Raw genomic sequence first — 17,990 nt, 5'->3', positions numbered from 1 at the left:
CAAAGCCATTTTTCATGGGGGAAATTGGCATTCTGTGGAGAATCTCCTTCTAGGCCTTTTCCTAATCTAGGAGAGATTTGACTAAGAGTCTGACATCTTTTAAAGTCCTAAAAGAGACATTTACCATCTATTCTTTCTGAAGCCTGCTACTCAGAGGCTTCATCTGCATAATAAGAACCCTGGCTTCCACAACCCCCCTTATCTTAACTCAAGTATTTCTTTCTGACATCAACTCTTTGGGCAAAGCTTAACTCTTTCAACCAACGGCCAATCTGAACATCTTTGAATCGGCAGGGCAGGCGTCTCTCGCCCATGATCCCAGAACTTTAAGAGGTCGAGGCAGGTGGATCGTCTGAGCGTGAGCAACATGGTGAAAGCCCATCTCTCCAAGAAATACAAAAAATTAGCTGGGTGTGGTGGCCTATGCCAGTGGTCCCAGCTACTTGGGAGGCTGAGGTGGGAGGATCAGAGGATATTCTCAGTAAATACATCTGACAAAGAAATGGCTTGAGCCAGGTAGGCAGAGGTGGCAGTGGGCCAAGATGGCGCCACTGCACTCCAATGTGGGTGACAGAGACCCTGTTTCAAAAAAATATTTGGCCGGGCCCGGTGGCTCACGCCTGTAATCCCAGCACTTTGGGAGGCTGAGGCGGGCGGATTTCCTGAGCTCAGGAGTTCGAGACCAGCCTGGGCAACACGGTGAAACCCGGTCTCTACTAAAATAAAAGAAATCAGCCAGGCATGGCCGCGAGGGCCTGTAGTCTCAGCTACTCCGAGGCAGAGGTCGCAGTGAGCCGAGATCGCGCCACTGCACTCCAGCCTGGGTGGCACAGTGAGACTCCATTTCAAAAATTAAAAAATTTTTTAAAAAAAGAAAGAAAAAATAAAATATTTGAACACATCTATGACTCGTAAGCCCTCACCACCTTCTGGATGGCCGAACCAATGTATACCTTACATGTATTAGGTGTTTGCCTGTAACTTCTGTCTCCCTAAAATGTACAAAAAGAAGCTATAACCCAAACACCTTGGGCACATGTTCTCGGGACCTCTTGAGGCCGTGTCCTGGGCCAGTCACTCATATTTGGCTCAGAATAAGCTCTTCAATTATTTTAGGGTTTGGGTTTTTCTGTCAAGACAATGGAATAATTACTCAGAGGTGAAAAAGATGCAACCACAGGGATGAATCTCACAGAAAATATTGAGCAAAAGAAACTGGACATTAAAAGTACATATTGGGCTGGGTGTGGTGGCTCATGCCTGTAATCCCAGCCCTTTGGGAGGCCACGGCGGATCCACCTGAGGTTGGAAGTTCTAAACCAGCCTGGCCAACATAGCGAAACCCCATCTCTACTAAAAATACAAAAATTAGCCGGGCGTGGTGGCGCAGGCCTGTCGTCCCAGCTACTTGAGCGGCTGAGGCAGGAGAATAGCTTGAACCCGGGAGAAGGAGGCTGCAGTGAGCCGAGATCGTGCCGCTGTACTCCAGCCTGGGCGACAGGGTGAGACTCCATGTCACAAAAATTAAAATTAAAAAAAGTTACCTGTGTGATTCACTGCACAGCTATGGACAGCAAGAGTGCAGCTTCAGGTATGAGCAAGAGGGGAGGTCTTGGATCTGAGGTTGAACCTTGTGGAGCCTAATTACTTCGCCTTTCAAATAAGTCTCAGCCCCAAGAGTCCTGCGTGTCTTTTTTGTTTGTTTGTTTGTTTGTTTGTTTTTGAGACGGAGTTTCGCTCTTGTTACCCAGGCTGGAGTGCAATGGCACGATCTCGGCTCACCGCAACCTCCGCCTCCTGGGTTCAGGCAATTCTCCTGCCACAGCCTCCTGAGTAGCTGGGATTACAGGCACGCGCCACCATGCCCAGCTGATTTTTTGTGTTTTTAGTAGAGACGGGGTTTCACCATGTTGACCAGGATGGTCTCGATCTCTTGACCTCGTGATCCACCCGCCTCGGCCTCCCAAAGTGCTGGGATTACAGGCTTGAGCCACCGCGTCCGGCAAGTCCTGCGTGTCTTTAAGCAAGTCCCTGCCCCTTTCTGGGACTGAGCTTCTCCATCTGTAAACTGGATCCAGGGATCCCCAAGGCCTCTCCCTACATTTCTGCCTCTTTGGGAGAGGTGGCGTTTGACTCCTATCCCAAGCAAGGCTTCAAGGGACAATTCCTCCCCAGTAGCCTAGGCTGCGCACAGGGGTGGGTGTAAACACGGGTGGGTGCGCACTCCTAGTACCAATTGCCCCAGGTCTCCAGCTGCGTGAGAACTTATGCATGTCTTTCACTGCCTTAGATCTCTATTTGCTCATCTGTAAAACGGAGTCAAGCGTATCTATCGCTCAGGCTGTGGTACTACATCTCAGCGCAGTGTTCACTGAGCGCTTTCTGCACGCCAGGGCTTTGCGATACACAGGCCGTGCACACAGCAAGCGCTTAATAAATGGTGGCTGTCTTGGGAACGATTAGAATTTCCACACAGGTTGTTACGTCTTTTTTAGAACGGTCCTTGTGGTGGCCCCAAAGTTGCACGTGGGAGAAACGCAAGAGGGAAAAGCAGCTCGGCCCTGCAGCGGCCCGTGTTGTTTTGTTTGGGGCTGCGAGCCGAACGCGGCCCCTTTAAGAGCTGACTGGAATGTATCAAAACAAAAAGGCCGCGCGCCCACTGGCTGCGCGCCGCACGTGACCTCACAGCTGATTTCCTGGCCCCCCCCTCCTTTTTGTTGCTGCTGCCGCCGCCGAGTGTCAGTTTCGGCGCCGCCGCCTGCGGTCTCCCAGGCCCGAACCAGCCCGCCGCCCGCCGCCCGCGCCCGCGCCCGAGCCCCGCCGCGCGCCCGAGCCTCCCCGCGCGCCCAGGCCCCCGCCGGCGCCACCCGGGTCCCCGCGCCGCAGCCGCGCGCGCAGATGGCGCACTCGGCGGCCGCCGTGCCGCTGGGCGCGCTGGAGCAGGGCTGCCCCATCCGCGTGGAGCACGACCGCCGGCGCCGCCAGTTCACCGTCCGGCTCAACGGTAACGCTGCCCCGGCCCGCCCCCACCTTTTGTGTGCGAGCGAGCGGGGCCCGCCGGGGCCGCCCCCTAGCTGGGCGCCAGTTCCCTGCGCGCCCCCGGCCCGGCCCCGGCTAGCCTCCTGGGAGGGCTGTTGCGAGCGCGCGCTGCGGGGTGGTCCCGGGCGGCCGGAGCTCTGGGCGCGGGCCGGGTTGCGCTCGGGGCCAGGTGGGGGCGCGGCCGGCGCTCCGGGAACGGGAACGGGCTGGGCAGGGGCGGACTTCCCCTGAGAGCAGGGGCCAGGGCGGACGGGCCTCTGGAAAAGCAGAGGCAGGAGCTGGGGCAGCGCGGGTCCCCCGTCTCAGCCGCAGGGGACCCGCACCTGCTCAGGCCCAGTTGTTCACCGCTGTTGGGCACCCACTGAGAGCTGCTGTTTGATATCCTGGCAAGCTGTTCAGCCGTCACCTGTCCCCTTCCATGGGTGTCATATGGCTTCTTGCTGCCCCGGGACCCTTAGTCTTTCTATACTGGAGAGATTGGAAGAATCCTCCCTGCGGACTTGGGGCTGACCGCGAAAGGGGCTTTTGGCCCCGTGGCGGGTGGGGTGGGGGGCGAATGGCTCTCACTATCAGACTTCAGCGGCTCTGGGACTGGCCATTTGCGTCACTTCCGTGTGCCTCAGTTTCTCCCTCTCTGCAATGAGAATAGCACCAGTGCACATCCCACTGGTGAGTTGTAAGGATGAAACACTGTAAGAAATGTAAAGGATCAGACCGGCTCATGGGGCACTAGTAAGTGCTGGTAAATGTGGGCCGATCGTGATTCATGGAGCCAGAAAGCAAGGTCAAGTCCTCCTTTAGTGTAGAGAAGTTTGGACTAGCCCATCCCCCCAGGAGGTCAGACAGGTAGGAAATAGAACTACCAAAACGGGGACCTTTACCCACTGTGGCCCAGCCCGCCCCAGTGGGAATGTCCAAGCTGGACCGGCCCTTAGAGGCCACTGTGCCCGTTTTCAAGAAGGGAAGGTGGAAGGCCAGGAAAGGGAAGGACTTGCCAGAGGTCAGGCCGAGAGTTGGGGCAGAGCTGGGATGGCATCCTGACTGGTCTGACTCCCTGAACGGTGGGGCTCTTGCGACCGGCACGTGGCTTCAGCCAGGAGGGGCCTCTGCCAGATCTCTGATGCCATGTGGAAGGTACTGAGTGTCAAGCCAGGCCCCATTACAGCCTCGTGGATGGGGCTGTCACAATATCCTGACACTGTTGTGACACTCGCCCGATGTTATAGATGTGTAAGCCGAGGCTAGGGACCTCAGGAAGTGATTGCCCTGCATCAGCCAGAACTTCAGCGTTGGCCCAGCGGACCCTACACCACCAGGCAGAGGCTGCTACTGCTGTGGTGCCGGCGGGCTCAGCTGGCCGTGACACCCGGGCCCTGGCCACTCAGGGAGACAGCCTCATGGCTTTCAAATCCTCTTTTCTGAGGTTCCAGAGCAGCCTCTGGTTCCCTTGGGGACTCGGGAATCCCATCATTACGCTCAGGGACAGAAAGAAGAGAGGAAATGTTTGGGTTTTTGTTCTTTCGCTTCCAAGTGGGTACAGCCAAAGGACAGTCCTCCAGAGCTGGCAGTGGTCAGAGCTGGACATGCCCAGCCATGTTTCTAAACTTGCCCCCTTCTGGAACTTACTACCCAGATGGCTGACTACAGATGTGGCTGGGGATCCTCCCCAGCCAAGCCCAGGGTAGAAAGAAGAGGGAGGCCAGAGGCCCCCAAGGGAGAGGCTGTGCAGCACAGGGAGGGCCTCCTCTGGGCACCCTGGCCATACTGGGTTTGGGTGTGTGTCTTAGGGCCAGAGAGGGGTTGTCTGAGTCTGGGCCCGGGCCTCCCTGAGCCGGGGAGGGGAACAGGCTGCGGCATCATTCCTGACCTGTAAGGCAAGCCTGGAGGGTGGCACTGTTGTGCCCACTGAGAGATACGAACCCCGAGGCTAAGGGGTCAGGTAGTCCCGGGCTCCTGGTGCAAGAGTGTGCCTGGGCTGACCACGTGGCAGAGCTAGACTGATTCTCTTCCTGCGAACTCTGGTTCTGAGTGAGGGAAAACGTTTGAACAGCTTTGTTGATTAAGCACTTACAGTGTTCTAGGAGGTCCTGTGCACCCGGAGTCACTTTATTCTATAGCCACACAGTACACGGAGAGGGAAAACTGCATTGCCCATATACAGATGGGGAGACCGAGGCATGGGGAAGTAAAAGGACTTGCCCAAAGTCTTGCACCACAGAGGTGGAAATGCTGAGATTCACCCCATAAGTATTTCTTGAGTGCCTACATGTGCCAAGCCCTCCTTCAGGTGTTGGGGTCTTGTGGGCCTAACAGTTTAGAGAGGGAAATGGACAAGAAATAGAGTCAGTTTTAACATGTCCTAGAAAACAAGGACTCTCATGAAAGGTGCAGCGGCCAGAGGGGAGGCTGCGTGGGGGTGGGGCTGCTGTTTAGAATCGTGTGTTCAGGAAGGCTCCTCCCTGGAGGGTGGCATTTAAGTGAAGACCTGAAGGGGCAAGAGATGGCGTTACAACAGGGAAGAGTGTTCAAGTGGAGGGAACAGCAAGAGCAAAGGCTCTGCGGCGGCTGGTGTGTGCAGGGCAGGTAGGAGTCATGGGGGCAGGTGGTGCAGGGCCTGGAAGCCAGCGTCCTGTGGGCTTGGCTTTGACTCTGAGGCACCCAGGAGGTGCCTGGTGGAGGACAGAGGGGATGCGCCAGCTCCCTCTGGCGGCTCTAAGGGGAGCAAACTCGGGGGGCCAGGACAGAGTAGGGACCTGCTTTCCTAGTGCAGGAGGTGCAAACAGGCGTGGGCAAGCCATTGAGATCCTGAACAGATGTGGAAGGAAGCGTGGCTGTGACTTGCTGATGGGTGATGACAGACGGCTTGAGCTCAGGCTTGTCTGACTCCCCTTCCCAGTTCTGAAATGCAAGCTTGTCATCACTTTGTAGATGGGGAAACTAAGGCACACAGCCTGTAGGCAGCTAAGCCAGAATCAAGCCCCAGCCTCCATCTGAGGATGGTTTCCAAAGGTTGGAGGCAACTGGAAGAGACCGTCACCTTCCAGGCAGGGCTGAGTATCCCACTTGCTGCAAGGGAAGGGTCAGTTGAGGGTTGCGGAACCCTGGAACTTTCTGCATCCTCCCTAACCCCCATTTTGCAGACAGGCGGACTGAGGCCCCAGAAAGTCAGCTGCTGCCTCTGGCCTCGCTCAGCACCCTGGATGCAGTGGAGCTGAGACCGCAGCCCCGGGTCTTGTGGGGTGCTCAGATCACAGTCCCAGTATATGTGAAGCCCCTGGCTGTGTCGGGCTAGGCTGGACCAGGGTCCCGTGGGGAGGGGAAGGATCTATGGTTGAGCTTCTCCAGGCTTACAGTCACCTCTGCCTCACCCACCAGTGAGCCATCAACATGTGGCCCCTCCCTGATCCAGACCATGCTTATGGAGTGCCGGAAAAGCCGGCCAGGGTGTCTGCTTGTCCTTGTTCAGTGCCACGGCTCCGGGAGCCTGGGCTCTGCCTCTTGTCTGCCTCGGTTTCCCCATCTGTACATTGGCGTTTTGATCCGCCAGCTCTCCTTGAGGGGTTGGTGTGGGCTGAGTGGAGAAGGCAGAGGTCAGCACCTTCCGCAAACTCCACGTCTCCCAGGGGTCCTGTCTCTCTTCCTGACCTGCAAGCTTTGGTCTTTCTCCGTGATCGCCTCCGCTGACAACTTGCCAGGACCCCTTTGGTCCTGAGGTTGGGGAGGGGCAGAGAGAACATGGGGGTGCAGAGACCCAGGGATGGGTCCCCCACGAGCAGAGTAGCTTTAACTTTTCTCAGACCAGTCACAGTCCATGACATTGGTGGGGTTGTCAGGCCCAGGAGGGAAGAGGGTGGTGGGTGATCGTCCTGGGACAGGTGAGGTCTCTGGGGCAGAGAGGTGTCGGGACTGGCCTGAGATCATCTGGCAGGGTTACGACTGGAACTGAGGGTCCTGCCCTGCCCTTGGCTTGCTCCTGTGGCTCCCACGTGACAAGTACTGACCCCTGTGCTAGTCTGAGGTCTGGAGCTCTCGGCAGCTCTTAGAGCCTAGCCCGGAGGTGGGAGGCTGTGCCCGTGTCACTGTGAGCTGAGACAGCAGGATCCACGGTGCCCAGAAGCGAGAGCGTGGCTGACAGTGCTGCCCTGGTGTCCTGCTGCCCCATCATGTGGGCTGCGGGCAGCCAGGGGAGGCCTCTGGGCAGGTGATGTTTGGGCTCACTGGAATGAGGAGGAAGGGCCTCTGGAGGCCTTGGGCAGAAAGGTGGCGGGCAGGGGCACAGCCACCAAGGCAGAGAGGCCAGAGAGGCAGCTGGACCCCAGGCATGTTCGGAAAGCTGTGGCTACCACCCTGCCGAGGGTCAGGTCAGATGAGAAACGCAAGGCGAGAAGGAGCCGAGGACCTTGGCTCAAGCTTTGGGGACTTGGGCATTTCCTGGGATCTCCAGGCAGGTTTGGGGCAGGACGAGGGGTTGAGTGCAAGGACCGGGATTGCGTTTGTGGGACGTGTCATGGGTGTAGACACTTGTGACTGGGGGCCTTTGAGGCCCTCCAAGGTAGGGTTCAGGCCCTGGCCAGGTACTCTGAGGTTGCTACCCAGGAGCCTGGCTCCTCACCGGCACAGTGCTGTGTGATCTGGCCCATGTAGGGTGTCCCTTTAAACTCGGTCTTTTCCACACATGCAGCCCCGCCACCGTCCTGGCCACCCCAGACGCCCTCTGTTCCCCTTTCAGCCTGAAGAGTCTCCTTTGACTCAGCCCCATCCCCAGTCAACTCCACGCACCTCCGTGACTCTCATTCCAGGTGAGCCCAAACGTCAGCCTAAGGTGATCTTAAGCCAGTCCTGACACCTCTCTGCCCCAGAGACCTCACCTGTCCTGAGATGATCAGCACCACCCTCCTCCCTCCTGGGCCTCAGTTTCCCCATCTGCATACATGGAGCTGTGGGAATCCTACCTGTTTAATGGGATGGTCGTGAGGATCGCTGTGGAGAGAGCAGAGCACAAGCCTGCCCCGTGCTGGGGCTGCACACACTTGGGCCACCACCATTCCTGTCCTGCTATCTCCCGGGAGCCACGGCCCGAGGCGCAGGCCCAGCTGTGGGAAGGCCAGCATGCTGGTCCAGCCAGTTGTCCACAGGTCTGCCGCAGGGCCCCAGTGTGTGTCTGGCAGAGACAGAACAGCAATTGTTTTAGTTGGACAGATATTTCTTGGGTGTCTACCCGGAGCTGGGTACCTGGAATATGGTGGTGGCTGAGCTGTGTGACCACTGAGAGCCAACGGGAAGCAGAGAAGTTCTGAGGCCTCCCAGGGTCAGGCCCATCCATCGCCCAGGTGGCTACTCCAGAAACGCTGATTGGGGCCTGCACAGAGGAGCACTAATGAGCCTGCCAGGCTCCTTGTGTTCACCTCCCTGCTTGCCCAGGCTGGAGTGTAGTGGCATGATCTCAGCTCACTACAACCTCCGCCTCCTGGGTTCAAGCAATTCTCCTGCCTCGGCAACTTCTACCCCAGGGCCTTTGCACTTGCTCTTCTCGCCAGTGGACAGCTCATACCTCGTGTGTCCTATGGGGTCTCTGTATGCCCTCTTTACGGTGGCAGCCCTGCCCCTCCCCACACACCCCTTTTCTGATGTGTAATGATCCTTGGCATGTGTCAGCTTGTCACCTGTGTGCCCTCATTGATGTATGTATTTATTTAGAGACGGGGCCTGTCACCCAGGCTAGAGTGCAGTGATACAATCATGTCTCGCTGCAGCCTCGAACACCTGAGTTCAAGTGATCCTCCTGCCTCAGCCTCCCAAATAGCTGGGCCCACAGTTGTGTACCATGCTTGGGTAACTTTTTTTTTTTTTTTGGAGATGGAGTTTTGCTCTTATAGCCCAGGCTGGAGTGCAATGGTGTGGTCTTGGCTCACTGCAACCTCTGCCTCCCGGGTTCAGGTGATTCCCCTGCCTCAGCGTTTCAAGTAGCTGGGATTGCAAGCACCCACTACCACGCCCAGCTAATTTTTTTTTTTGAGACCGAGTTTCACTCATGTTACCCAGGCTGGAGTGCAATGGCGCGATCTCGGCTCACCGCAACCTCCGCCTCCTGGGTTCAGGCAATTCTCCTGCCTCAGCCTCCTGAGTAGCTGGGATTACAGGCACGCATCACCACGCCCAGCTAATTTTTTGTATTTTTAGTAGAGATGGGGTTTCACCATGTTGACCAGGATGGTCTCGATCTCTTGACCTCGTGATCCACCCGCCTCGGCCTCCCAAAGTGCTGGGATTACAGGCTTGAGCCACCGCACCCGGCCTAATTTTTGTATTTTTGTAGAGATGGGGTTTCACCATGTTGGCCAGGCTGGTATCGAACTCCTGACCTCAGGTGATCTACCCGCCTTGGCCTCCCAAAGTGCTAGGATTACAGGAGTGAGCCACCATGCCTGGCCAACATTTTAATTTTTATTTTTGTAGAGTCTGGGTCACCATGTTGCCCAGGGTGGTCTTGAGCCCTCGGGCTCATGCGATCCTCCTGCCTCTGCCTCCTAAAGTGCTGGGATTACAGGCACGAGCCACCGTGCCCAGCCCCTGTATTATTTATAATGATACTATTGTGTAATAAGTAGATAAGATGTCCATGCTGGGCTGGGCGCAGTGGCTCACGCCTGTAATCCCAGCACTTTCTGAGGCCTAGGCAGGTGGATCGTCTGAGGTTGGGAGTTCGAGGCCAGCCTGGCCAGCGTGGTGAAACCCTGTCTCTATTAAAAATAAAGAAAGTAGCCAGGCGTGGTGGTGGGCACCTATAATCCCAGCTACTCGGAAAGCTGAGGCAGGAGAATCACTTGAACCTGGGAGGTGGAGGTTGCAGTGAACTGAGATTGCACCACTGCACGCCAGCCTGGGCACAGAACCAGACTCCGTCTCAAAAAAAAAGATCTCCATGAGGAAGAGCGTCATGGGTTTTGTTCACTGCTGCCTGCCCTGCAGCCCAAACCCTACAGGGACATAGTAGGCCCTCAGTGAGCCTGGGGTAATTAAATGGCCAGGGTAGGTAGGCAGCTCTGTTGGTGACCAGGTCAGTCCCAGAATAACCTCCTGCCCTCTGTTGGCCTGTCCTGGATGAGTTGAATTAACCCCAGTAGGTGGGGAGCCAAGAACCACGCCCCTTGCTGTGCAGCCCGGACAGGCGGCAGTGGCCACAGCTGGGCCTTGGCCAGGGTGGCGGGCACAGCCCACAGAAGGACATTTAGACCCACAAGGAGGAGGCAACAGGGCCAAGGAGGGGGCGGGGGCTGCAGGCCTGAGCAGAGTGGGGCTGGGGAACCCTCAGCTGGGCCTGGCGGGAACGGGGAAAGGGCATCGGGCAGAGGGCGGTACCTAGGCGATGGAGGCACAGGATGTAGCAGGTGCGTCGCTGGAGCAGAAGGAGTGCTGTGACTTGGGGCCATCAGGCCTGAGCTCCAGCATCCTCTTGGCCTGTGTGTGACTTGGATCCCCGGCTCTCGTCGTTCCTCATCTGGAAACGGGGACATGAATTGTAGCCACTCTCCTCAGGCTTGGGGAGAATCAAAGGAGAAACTGAGGGGCAGAAAGCCCCCTTGCGGCTGTTGGCCCCGGTTCCCATGGCCCTGGACAAGTGGTTGGATCTCTTCCCGTCGTGCCACTCAGCACAGGCTTTAGGGCAGATCTCTGGGATTTTGAAGTTAAAACACATGAAACACGGTGTGCTTTTAAAGAGTGGAGAAAGATGGGTGGCGATGAGCGTCTTTCAGGGCCAGCGTGGTGAGTTTCCCACCTGGGGCCCTGTGCCCCAGCCGTGCCCCGCACACCTTCCCTACGGAGGCTTCTCCTCAGAGGGGCCTCCCTAACGGCCCCACCCAGCTTGTTCATTTCCTTCACACACTTGGAGCTCCCTGAAGCTGGAAACCCCAGTATAGTCGTAGACTCCCCTTTCCCTGCTTGACCACATCCGAGCCATCAGCAAATCCTGCTGGGTGCGCTTTGAAACCCCATCCAGTCAAAACCCCGCTCCACACAGCCCTGCTGCCCCGCCCTGGTCTGTGCCCCATCTTCACCCTCGGGGCTCCCTGCCTCCCCATCGGTTCTCCCCACGGTGGCAGCAGGATCCTGTGCAGTCATGAATCACATCCGTCCTTTTGCTGAAGGCCTTCTGGTGGCACCCAGCTAAGATGGCTTAGGAGGCTCTGTGGGACCTGCCCCATCACCTCCCTGCCGCATCGATCACCTCCGCCCTTCCCCTCACGGCTCCACTCCAGCTGCCCCTCATTCAGGCCCACTCCTGCCTCAGAGCCCTTGCACTGGTTTTGCCCTCTCCTTCTGTCTCCACCTGCCCCCATTCCCTGGCATCCTACACATCCACTTGCTTTTCATGTCTACTCCCTTTCTCCCTGTTACTTTCATGAGGACGGGACTCCTTGCCTGGCTTGTTCGTTGCTGCATTCCCAGCATCTGAAACAGTACCTGGGGCTCAGTAAATATTTGGTAGATGGATGGGTGGGCTGATGGATGGCTGGGTAAATGGGCAAAAAGATGAGACACTAAAAACTGTGGTTGGAAGAACTTGAGTTAATTGTTTGCCCAGCAGGAGTTTGGGGTGTGCTGGTGAGCTGCAGGCCTGGTGGAGTGTGAAGGCCCGTTTGCTGCTGCCTCCCGTGTCCAGTGTCCGTTTCTCATAGACCCTGTCAACAGGCCTCTGATCTTGCCCGCTGCGTCTCTGGCAGGGTCCGGCAGGTGATCCTGTGCGTGGCGCAGCGCTGCCTCTCTTGTCTCTGTGCTCTGCCTTCATTGCAGATTTGCTGAACCCTGTTCTGTGTCCAGTGCTGGGTCCTGGGACTCCCAGATCCAGGGCTGTGGTGGGGTGGGGATGCAGAGAGCCAGCGTACAGAGGGAGCGGCAGGGCCCTGGGGTGCTGGGACTGACACAGTAGCAAAGGTTCACGTGGGACTTGAGTGTTCTGGGCACTACTCTCAGTGTGTCACAGAGGTTAGCTCATTCAATCCTCTAAACCATCCTTTGAAGGACATTTTATTACAGCCCCACTTTATGGATGAGGAAACTGAGGCACCGAGAGGTTATTCAGGATTCAGCTGTAGCAGTTGAATGGCTCCAAATGCCTGTCTCTCCACCCCGGCCTCTGTGCCTGAGTCCGCTCGGATAGGAGTCTCCATAGGCTTACCTGTCTCTACAACCCCCAGGATGTCATGACCGGGCCGTCCTGCTCTATGAGTACGTGGGCAAGCGGATTGTGGACCTGCAGCACACCGAGGTCCCAGATGCCTACCGTGGGCGCGGCATTGCCAAGCACCTCGCCAAGGTAGGGCAGGCAGGCAGCAGGGCCAGGTGGGGGTGGGGACATGGGGGCCGCCACCCGCCGTGGGAGGAGATGGTGGCCCAGGTAGCCAGTCCAGCCTGTTCTTGGCGCTGGCTCCTCTCGTGGCTGGTGGCAGCCTTTCTGGGCGCAGGCTCCTCTTCCGCAAGCCTCAGACATGGCTGAGCCTCCAGGGTCCCCACACACCCCCTGTGTGGCAGGTGCTTCACAGGAACCTGATTCTGTTCTGGGGCCCCAGGCCTGGCCTGTAGTAAGTGCTCAGTCAGGCTTGTGGAACCGATGGATGGCTCCCACCCATTCTGGCCGCAACCCCTCATCCTCACTGCATCCCAAACCCCAGGCTGCCTGGAGAGCAGGTTTGGGCTTCACGAGGGGAGTTGCAGCCAGAGTGGAGAATGACCATCAGTCCCCTGAGGGCCGCTGCTGGGACGTAGCTGGGCCCTCTGCCGGCTTCCCCTCTTCCACCCCCACCCCGCCAGGAGAATTGCAAGCAACCTTTGCCCTCCGTGCTGCCTGGGGCACTGCTGCCTGGGGCACAGGGCTTGTGCCTCCCTGGGGAGAGGTAATGTGTTTTTTTCCTTGTGCACTGGGCCAGTCTGTGGGGATCATCCCAGATGAGGCTGAAACTCGAGAGTGACTGACCTGGGCAAAGGGGGAGGGCAGTCTGGGAGCCGGGGCCTGGGGAGGGAGCAGATGATGCCACCTCCCGGTGCCAGCTGTAGGCCCTGACCAATCTCCTCTCTGCCCCACTGCTCCCAGGCCGCCCTGGACTTTGTGGTGGAGGAGGACCTGAAGGCCCATCTCACCTGCTGGTACATCCAGAAGTACGTCAAGGAGAACCCCCTGCCGCAGTACCTGGAGCGCCTGCAGCCGTAACCCTGGCCCGCAGGCGGGAGCGCTCCCTGCCGGACCCTTCCACGCGGCCTTTGCCTGGCCCCGCGTGCTCTCAGGAACCTGCTCCCACTGGGAACAGACTCAGAGTTATTTTTGTAAGGACACTCATCTGTGGCCCACATCCAGATTTCTGGAGGCGGCTGATCAATGATGGGCAGTGACCCGGTCACCAAGGCGGAGAGGAGGCCGGGTGGTCCCCGCAGCTCCCACTTTGCAGAGACCAGCGGCTTCACGGGAGGCCTGCGGGGAGCACGTCGGGGCTAGGGCCAGCCTGCATCCCGCCCGCCTAGCTCCACTCGGAGATCAGGAGGCCCAAGGCAGGACTCCTGCTGCCACCTCTCCTGGGCCTGTGTTCTTTCTGGCAATTGCAAGGGTGTGCCCCAGAGTCAAGAGGAGCAATAAGAAACCTCGTGTGCCGGCTTCTGAGGGTGGCAATGCCAGACCCCGCCTGCCACCAGTACTGCCCTCTTCCCTTTCTCAGACCCCAGGCCCGGTGCAGGCAGGGCCCCGGAAAGGGGCGGCTCTCCCTGACAGAGACCAGGAGAGTAAAGGACTGAGCACTGGGCCAGGCTCAGTCGCACGTGCGATTCACACCTGTGAACACACACAAACGCATAGGATGCAGCCTGTGGGCGGGCCGGTGGCCTGTGCCGTGGTGTTTTCCCCTCCTTGGTACCCCCATATATTTTTTTGGCCTCTTGTGTGTAGGTTCTGCAGGATACCGAGGCCCTGTGCCCATGGGCTGCTGTCCCCTATATCCCTGTTGTCTGGAGCAGCTCCAGGAGGGCCTGAGCAGCTGCAGTCCCGCCCCTTGCTGGCCTTGGCCACCTGCCTGGGCCTTCTCTGAGGAGATGCCTTGGAGCTGGGGGTGGGAGAGAGGCGAACTGTTCTCCAGAAACCACCCTCAGCATCAAAGAGGAGGAAACATACCAGCTGCAGGGATTCCTGCGCGCCGCCAGTCGTCAGGTCCTTTTGTGGCTGCGCATAGCCGGGCACACTCACTGCCCATCCGGCCCAGGCTCCTCTCCCACCCAGCCTTCCTGGGTGCAGCCTGGGAGACATACCAGCACGCTTTGGTGGGACCAGCCCTTCTGGGGCACTCTTGCTTCCCCTGGGGCTGGCTCAGGTCCTGCCCTCTTGTGTCAGCTTTAACAAGGGTCACATTCATCCCTGTTCCTCTGTGGGGCTGGAGGGCCACCCTGTAGCCAGGGGCCCTTTAGGGCTGAGACATCTGTCAGTCAACACCACGTCCCTTGGGAGTGATGCATCCCCACCAGGCTTCTGGTGGTGTCAGGCTGGGCTCTGGGCAGTAAAGGGAGAGGTTGATCAGGACCCCAGGACCCTGATGCCTTCCTCCTCCCCCATTCAGGGGCGCTGGTTGCCATGGTGACTCCTCCCTTTGACTCCACGCGCAGGCGCAGGCTGCCCTGAGGTTGCGTTTTCCATTCACCTCCTTGCTGCCCCAGTCTCGGCGCTGAGACACCTCGCGTTCCTTCTCCAGCCATGGTAGCTCAGGCCTTCCTGCCAGGCCGCAGGACCTTGGAAATCTGCATGTGCTCCCTGCCGGTGGGGGTCCCCGAGCCCAAGTCTCCTTAAAACCCCTGCTGTGAGTCACAGCGAGGACCAGCAGGGGTCACCATCCTGAGCAGCCGCCCCATCCCTGCCCCTTGCCCTGTGGCACATGCTCCTGTCCTGGCCTCCAGGAAGTTTGCAAAGGGCTTGTGTGAGAGATCGGAGAAGGCCCTGGGCCTCCAGGGAGACACAGCTGGCAGGAGGCGGGCTCAGCTGCTCCCAGGCCCCTCCAAGGCTGGGGTGGCCCAATGCTGTATAGGAACAGGTCGTAGGCACAGAGGATGGGCAGCCAGGCCTGGGCCTTCCCTTTACTGTCCCAGGGCAGCTGGGTTGGGGGCCACCTTTCCCCCTCTAAGGTCACTCCCTCTCCCTCCGCACGTCCCTCCCCAAGTTCGAGTGCATACTCTATCATGACCATGGGGGCACTCACTGAGCTAGGGCTGTCCCTGTGGCCGCACAGGAGGCTCGGAGGGCAGCATGGATGTTGAGGACCAGGAGGGAATGGGCCTGGCCCACCCTGTTCCTGCTCCAACGGGATTCCTCCCCCGTGTTCAAGCAGGTGACTCCATCTGTCCAGCCACAACACACTTAACACTTGAACCGGGGGCCGTGTGCCTGGGAACCGAGGCTAGGGCTTTCTGAGGAGACCTGATCCGAGCTCCCACTGTTGTGACCTGGGCCTCCTCGCCTTGGGCTGCTTTAAAGCACTGCTGACTCACGCCGGGGGCCAGGCAGGGCTTCATGGGGCCTGGCCCAGGGTCTTCAGCAGAGCAATAACCACATCTCCCCAGGTTGGGTCTCCACAGACACCCTGCCCCGGAGCCCCCGGCCCATCCCGTCTGGTGCTACACTGCCTGGCAGCCCAGCCTCACCCCTCCCTGTCCTGGGTCACCTGGGAGTCCTTGGTGAGGATGCCGCCATGTGGGGCTGGTTTATGCAGCTGGGTGAGAGCCAGGGTGGGGCAGAGGATGCTCGGGGTCCCTGAGGTCTCCCACAGAGCTGCTCTCCTGCCCGCCTCACCCTGTGGGGTTCTCTTTCTTGCCAGGTCAACATAGGCAGTGACTTGTGCCTTCCCTCAGGCCCGTGGCAGGGTGTGGGCCCAGCTTGTTCCTGGACCGCCCCGTTCCTCACTGCAAGCTCCTCCACGGGTCTCAAAGGAACTTTTCCATAAGAGGTGTGGCCTGGTGTGCAGTGCTGTCCCCGCACTGTCCCTACCCCCAAAGCAACCTGTTGGTCAGCCCCGGCCTTAAATCGGTGGCGAGGGGGAGGCAGGCTTCCCTCCCTGGTGGTGTCTAGTGGTTTCTCAGTTGGTCCTCAGCACAGCCTTCAGTGTGGAGGGCGAGACCCTGAGTGGCACTGGGGCTTGGCTGAGGTCCTCCCGCAGGATAACGGGGACTTCAGGACCCCAGACCCCACACCGCAGTTCCCGACCACCTCCAGGTGTAAAACGCGCCCTGAGGCCACAGCCCAGCTCTGAAGCAGCATGGCTTTGTGGGGTTTCCTAGGAATGGGCAGTGATGCCACCTGGGAGATTTGCTGTGCCGTAAGAAGTGGCTCCCTTTGGGATTCCTGGTCCAGTGCAGGGAGCTGAGGCCCAGCCTCGTGCTGACACGTGCCCATTGGGGAAAGCTGTGGCCAATATTTCTAAAACAAGTGAAAATCTTGCACTGTGCCCAGGGCCACATCTCATTCTGCCCCAGCCCCCGAGGGAGGGAACAGCCCGATGGAGGACAGCTTCCCCTCGTTCCCACTCGGGGTTACGTGGCTGCCCAGAAGGAAAGAAATGGCCAGGCCTGTTGCAATCTTACTCCACTTCGTTTTCACAGCAGCCCTGAGACATGCCCATTATTAGGTCCATTGGACAGGTGGGACTGAGGCTTAGAGTCCGGGGTCACAGACCAAAGCCCATGCTGATCCAAAGGCCCAGGAACCAGCCCAGCTCCGGTCCTCTTGGTGGCGTGGAGCTTGTGTGATGAGTTCTCATGTCTGCCTGCGGTGATAGATGGCCTTGAAAGCAATAAACAAAACTTCCAGCAACTTTGCCACTCAGCTGCATGGCTGTGGTGGGTCCTGCCTCGAGCCATAAGGCGAGCAGCTAATCAGGAGTGCCGGGCTGGTGTGGAGAAGGCTGAATCACATGTGAAGCCCAGGTTGTAAGCAGGAATATTCGTGGAGCCCCTGACCATATACTCACGCCGCTCTTCCTCAGTTCAGGGTTCTTGGATTTGCTCAAGTCCACCCAAATATCCTTTTACGATTCTCAGGGTCCCACTCCTTCCAGATCAAATGCCCTAAATGTTATGTAAGAGTTCCGGCAAGGCTGTGAATTCAACCTGCATCGTAACTGCAACCTGCAGGGTCGGATTTAGGGTTTTTCGGTTGTATTGGTCTTAGAGCTACACGATATTAAAGAGATTTTTCTGGTTATCAAAGATGCTCTCTGGTTTTCTGTCCATGCCTCGAGCTGGGTTTGTCACTTCTGACTCCATTGTGGTCAGAAGCCACCAGCCTCTCCAGCTGTCCCCATGACATAATGAAGGGCTGCAGCCGTTTGGTCTCCCAGGCTTTGCCTTCGACAGACACTTCACCCCGGGCACTTAAATAGGTGATATTGTGAGGATTAGTTTTGCCGTTGAATGCTGTGATTTTCCAGGGTATCACGTCCCCTCTGCCAGTGAGGTCATGGCTGTGTTCCAGCCCAAGCCAGGCAGATAACCAATCCCGATTTCCAGCATTAAGGGTCTATTTCTAGGAAGTCATTCCCGCTACCAAGGACATTATCAGTCAGGGAAGAGTGGAACTGGTTATGAAAACTGTTGGCTGGCCGGGCACCGTGGCTCATGCCGGCAATCCCAGCACTTTGGGAGGCCGAGGCGGGTAGATCACAAGGTCAGTCAGGAGTTCGAGATCAGCCTGACCAACATGGCAAAACCCCATCTATACTAAAAATACAGAAAAAAATCAGCTGGGCATGATGGTGGGCATTTGTAAACGCAGCTACTGAGGAGGCTGAGGCAGGAAAATTGCTTGAACCCAGGAAGTGGAGGTCGCAGTGCGCTTAGATTGTGCCATTGCACTCCAGCTTGGACAACAGAGTGATATTCAATTTAAAAAAAAAAAAAAAGGCCAGGTGCGGTGGCTCATGCCTGTAATC

General features: G+C 58.0%; 1 protein-coding gene across 1 annotated transcript; it reads left to right on the top strand.

Moving 5' to 3' along the window:
* Window positions 1-2,749: 2,749 nt before the first annotated feature.
* Window positions 2,750-17,268, top strand: NATD1 (N-acetyltransferase domain containing 1). The gene is made up of 3 exons (XM_017510568.2): window positions 2,750-3,004; window positions 12,237-12,355; window positions 13,130-17,268. The coding sequence occupies exons 1-3, from the start codon at window positions 2,899-2,901 to the stop codon at window positions 13,244-13,246; spliced, it is 342 nt and encodes a 113-aa protein (XP_017366057.1). The 5' UTR covers window positions 2,750-2,898; the 3' UTR covers window positions 13,247-17,268.
* Window positions 17,269-17,990: the final 722 nt, after the last annotated feature.

This window comes from Cebus imitator, unplaced genomic scaffold (assembly GCF_001604975.1).
Source record: "Cebus imitator isolate Cc_AM_T3 unplaced genomic scaffold, Cebus_imitator-1.0 Scaffold441, whole genome shotgun sequence".
In the NCBI taxonomy this organism is placed as follows: Eukaryota; Metazoa; Chordata; class Mammalia; order Primates; family Cebidae; genus Cebus; species Cebus imitator.
The sequence above is the reverse complement of the archived record's forward strand: the minus strand, read 5'-3'. Positions and strand labels throughout refer to the sequence as shown.

Coding starts and splice junctions, on each gene's coding strand:
- NATD1 (XM_017510568.2), top strand. CDS start 2,899: ATGGCGCACTCGGCGGCCGCCGTGCCGCTGGGCGCGCTGGAGCAGGGC. Junction 3,005..12,236: donor GTTCACCGTCCGGCTCAACG/GTAACGCTGCCC, acceptor TACAACCCCCAG/GATGTCATGACCGGGCCGTC. Junction 12,356..13,129: donor TTGCCAAGCACCTCGCCAAG/GTAGGGCAGGCA, acceptor CACTGCTCCCAG/GCCGCCCTGGACTTTGTGGT.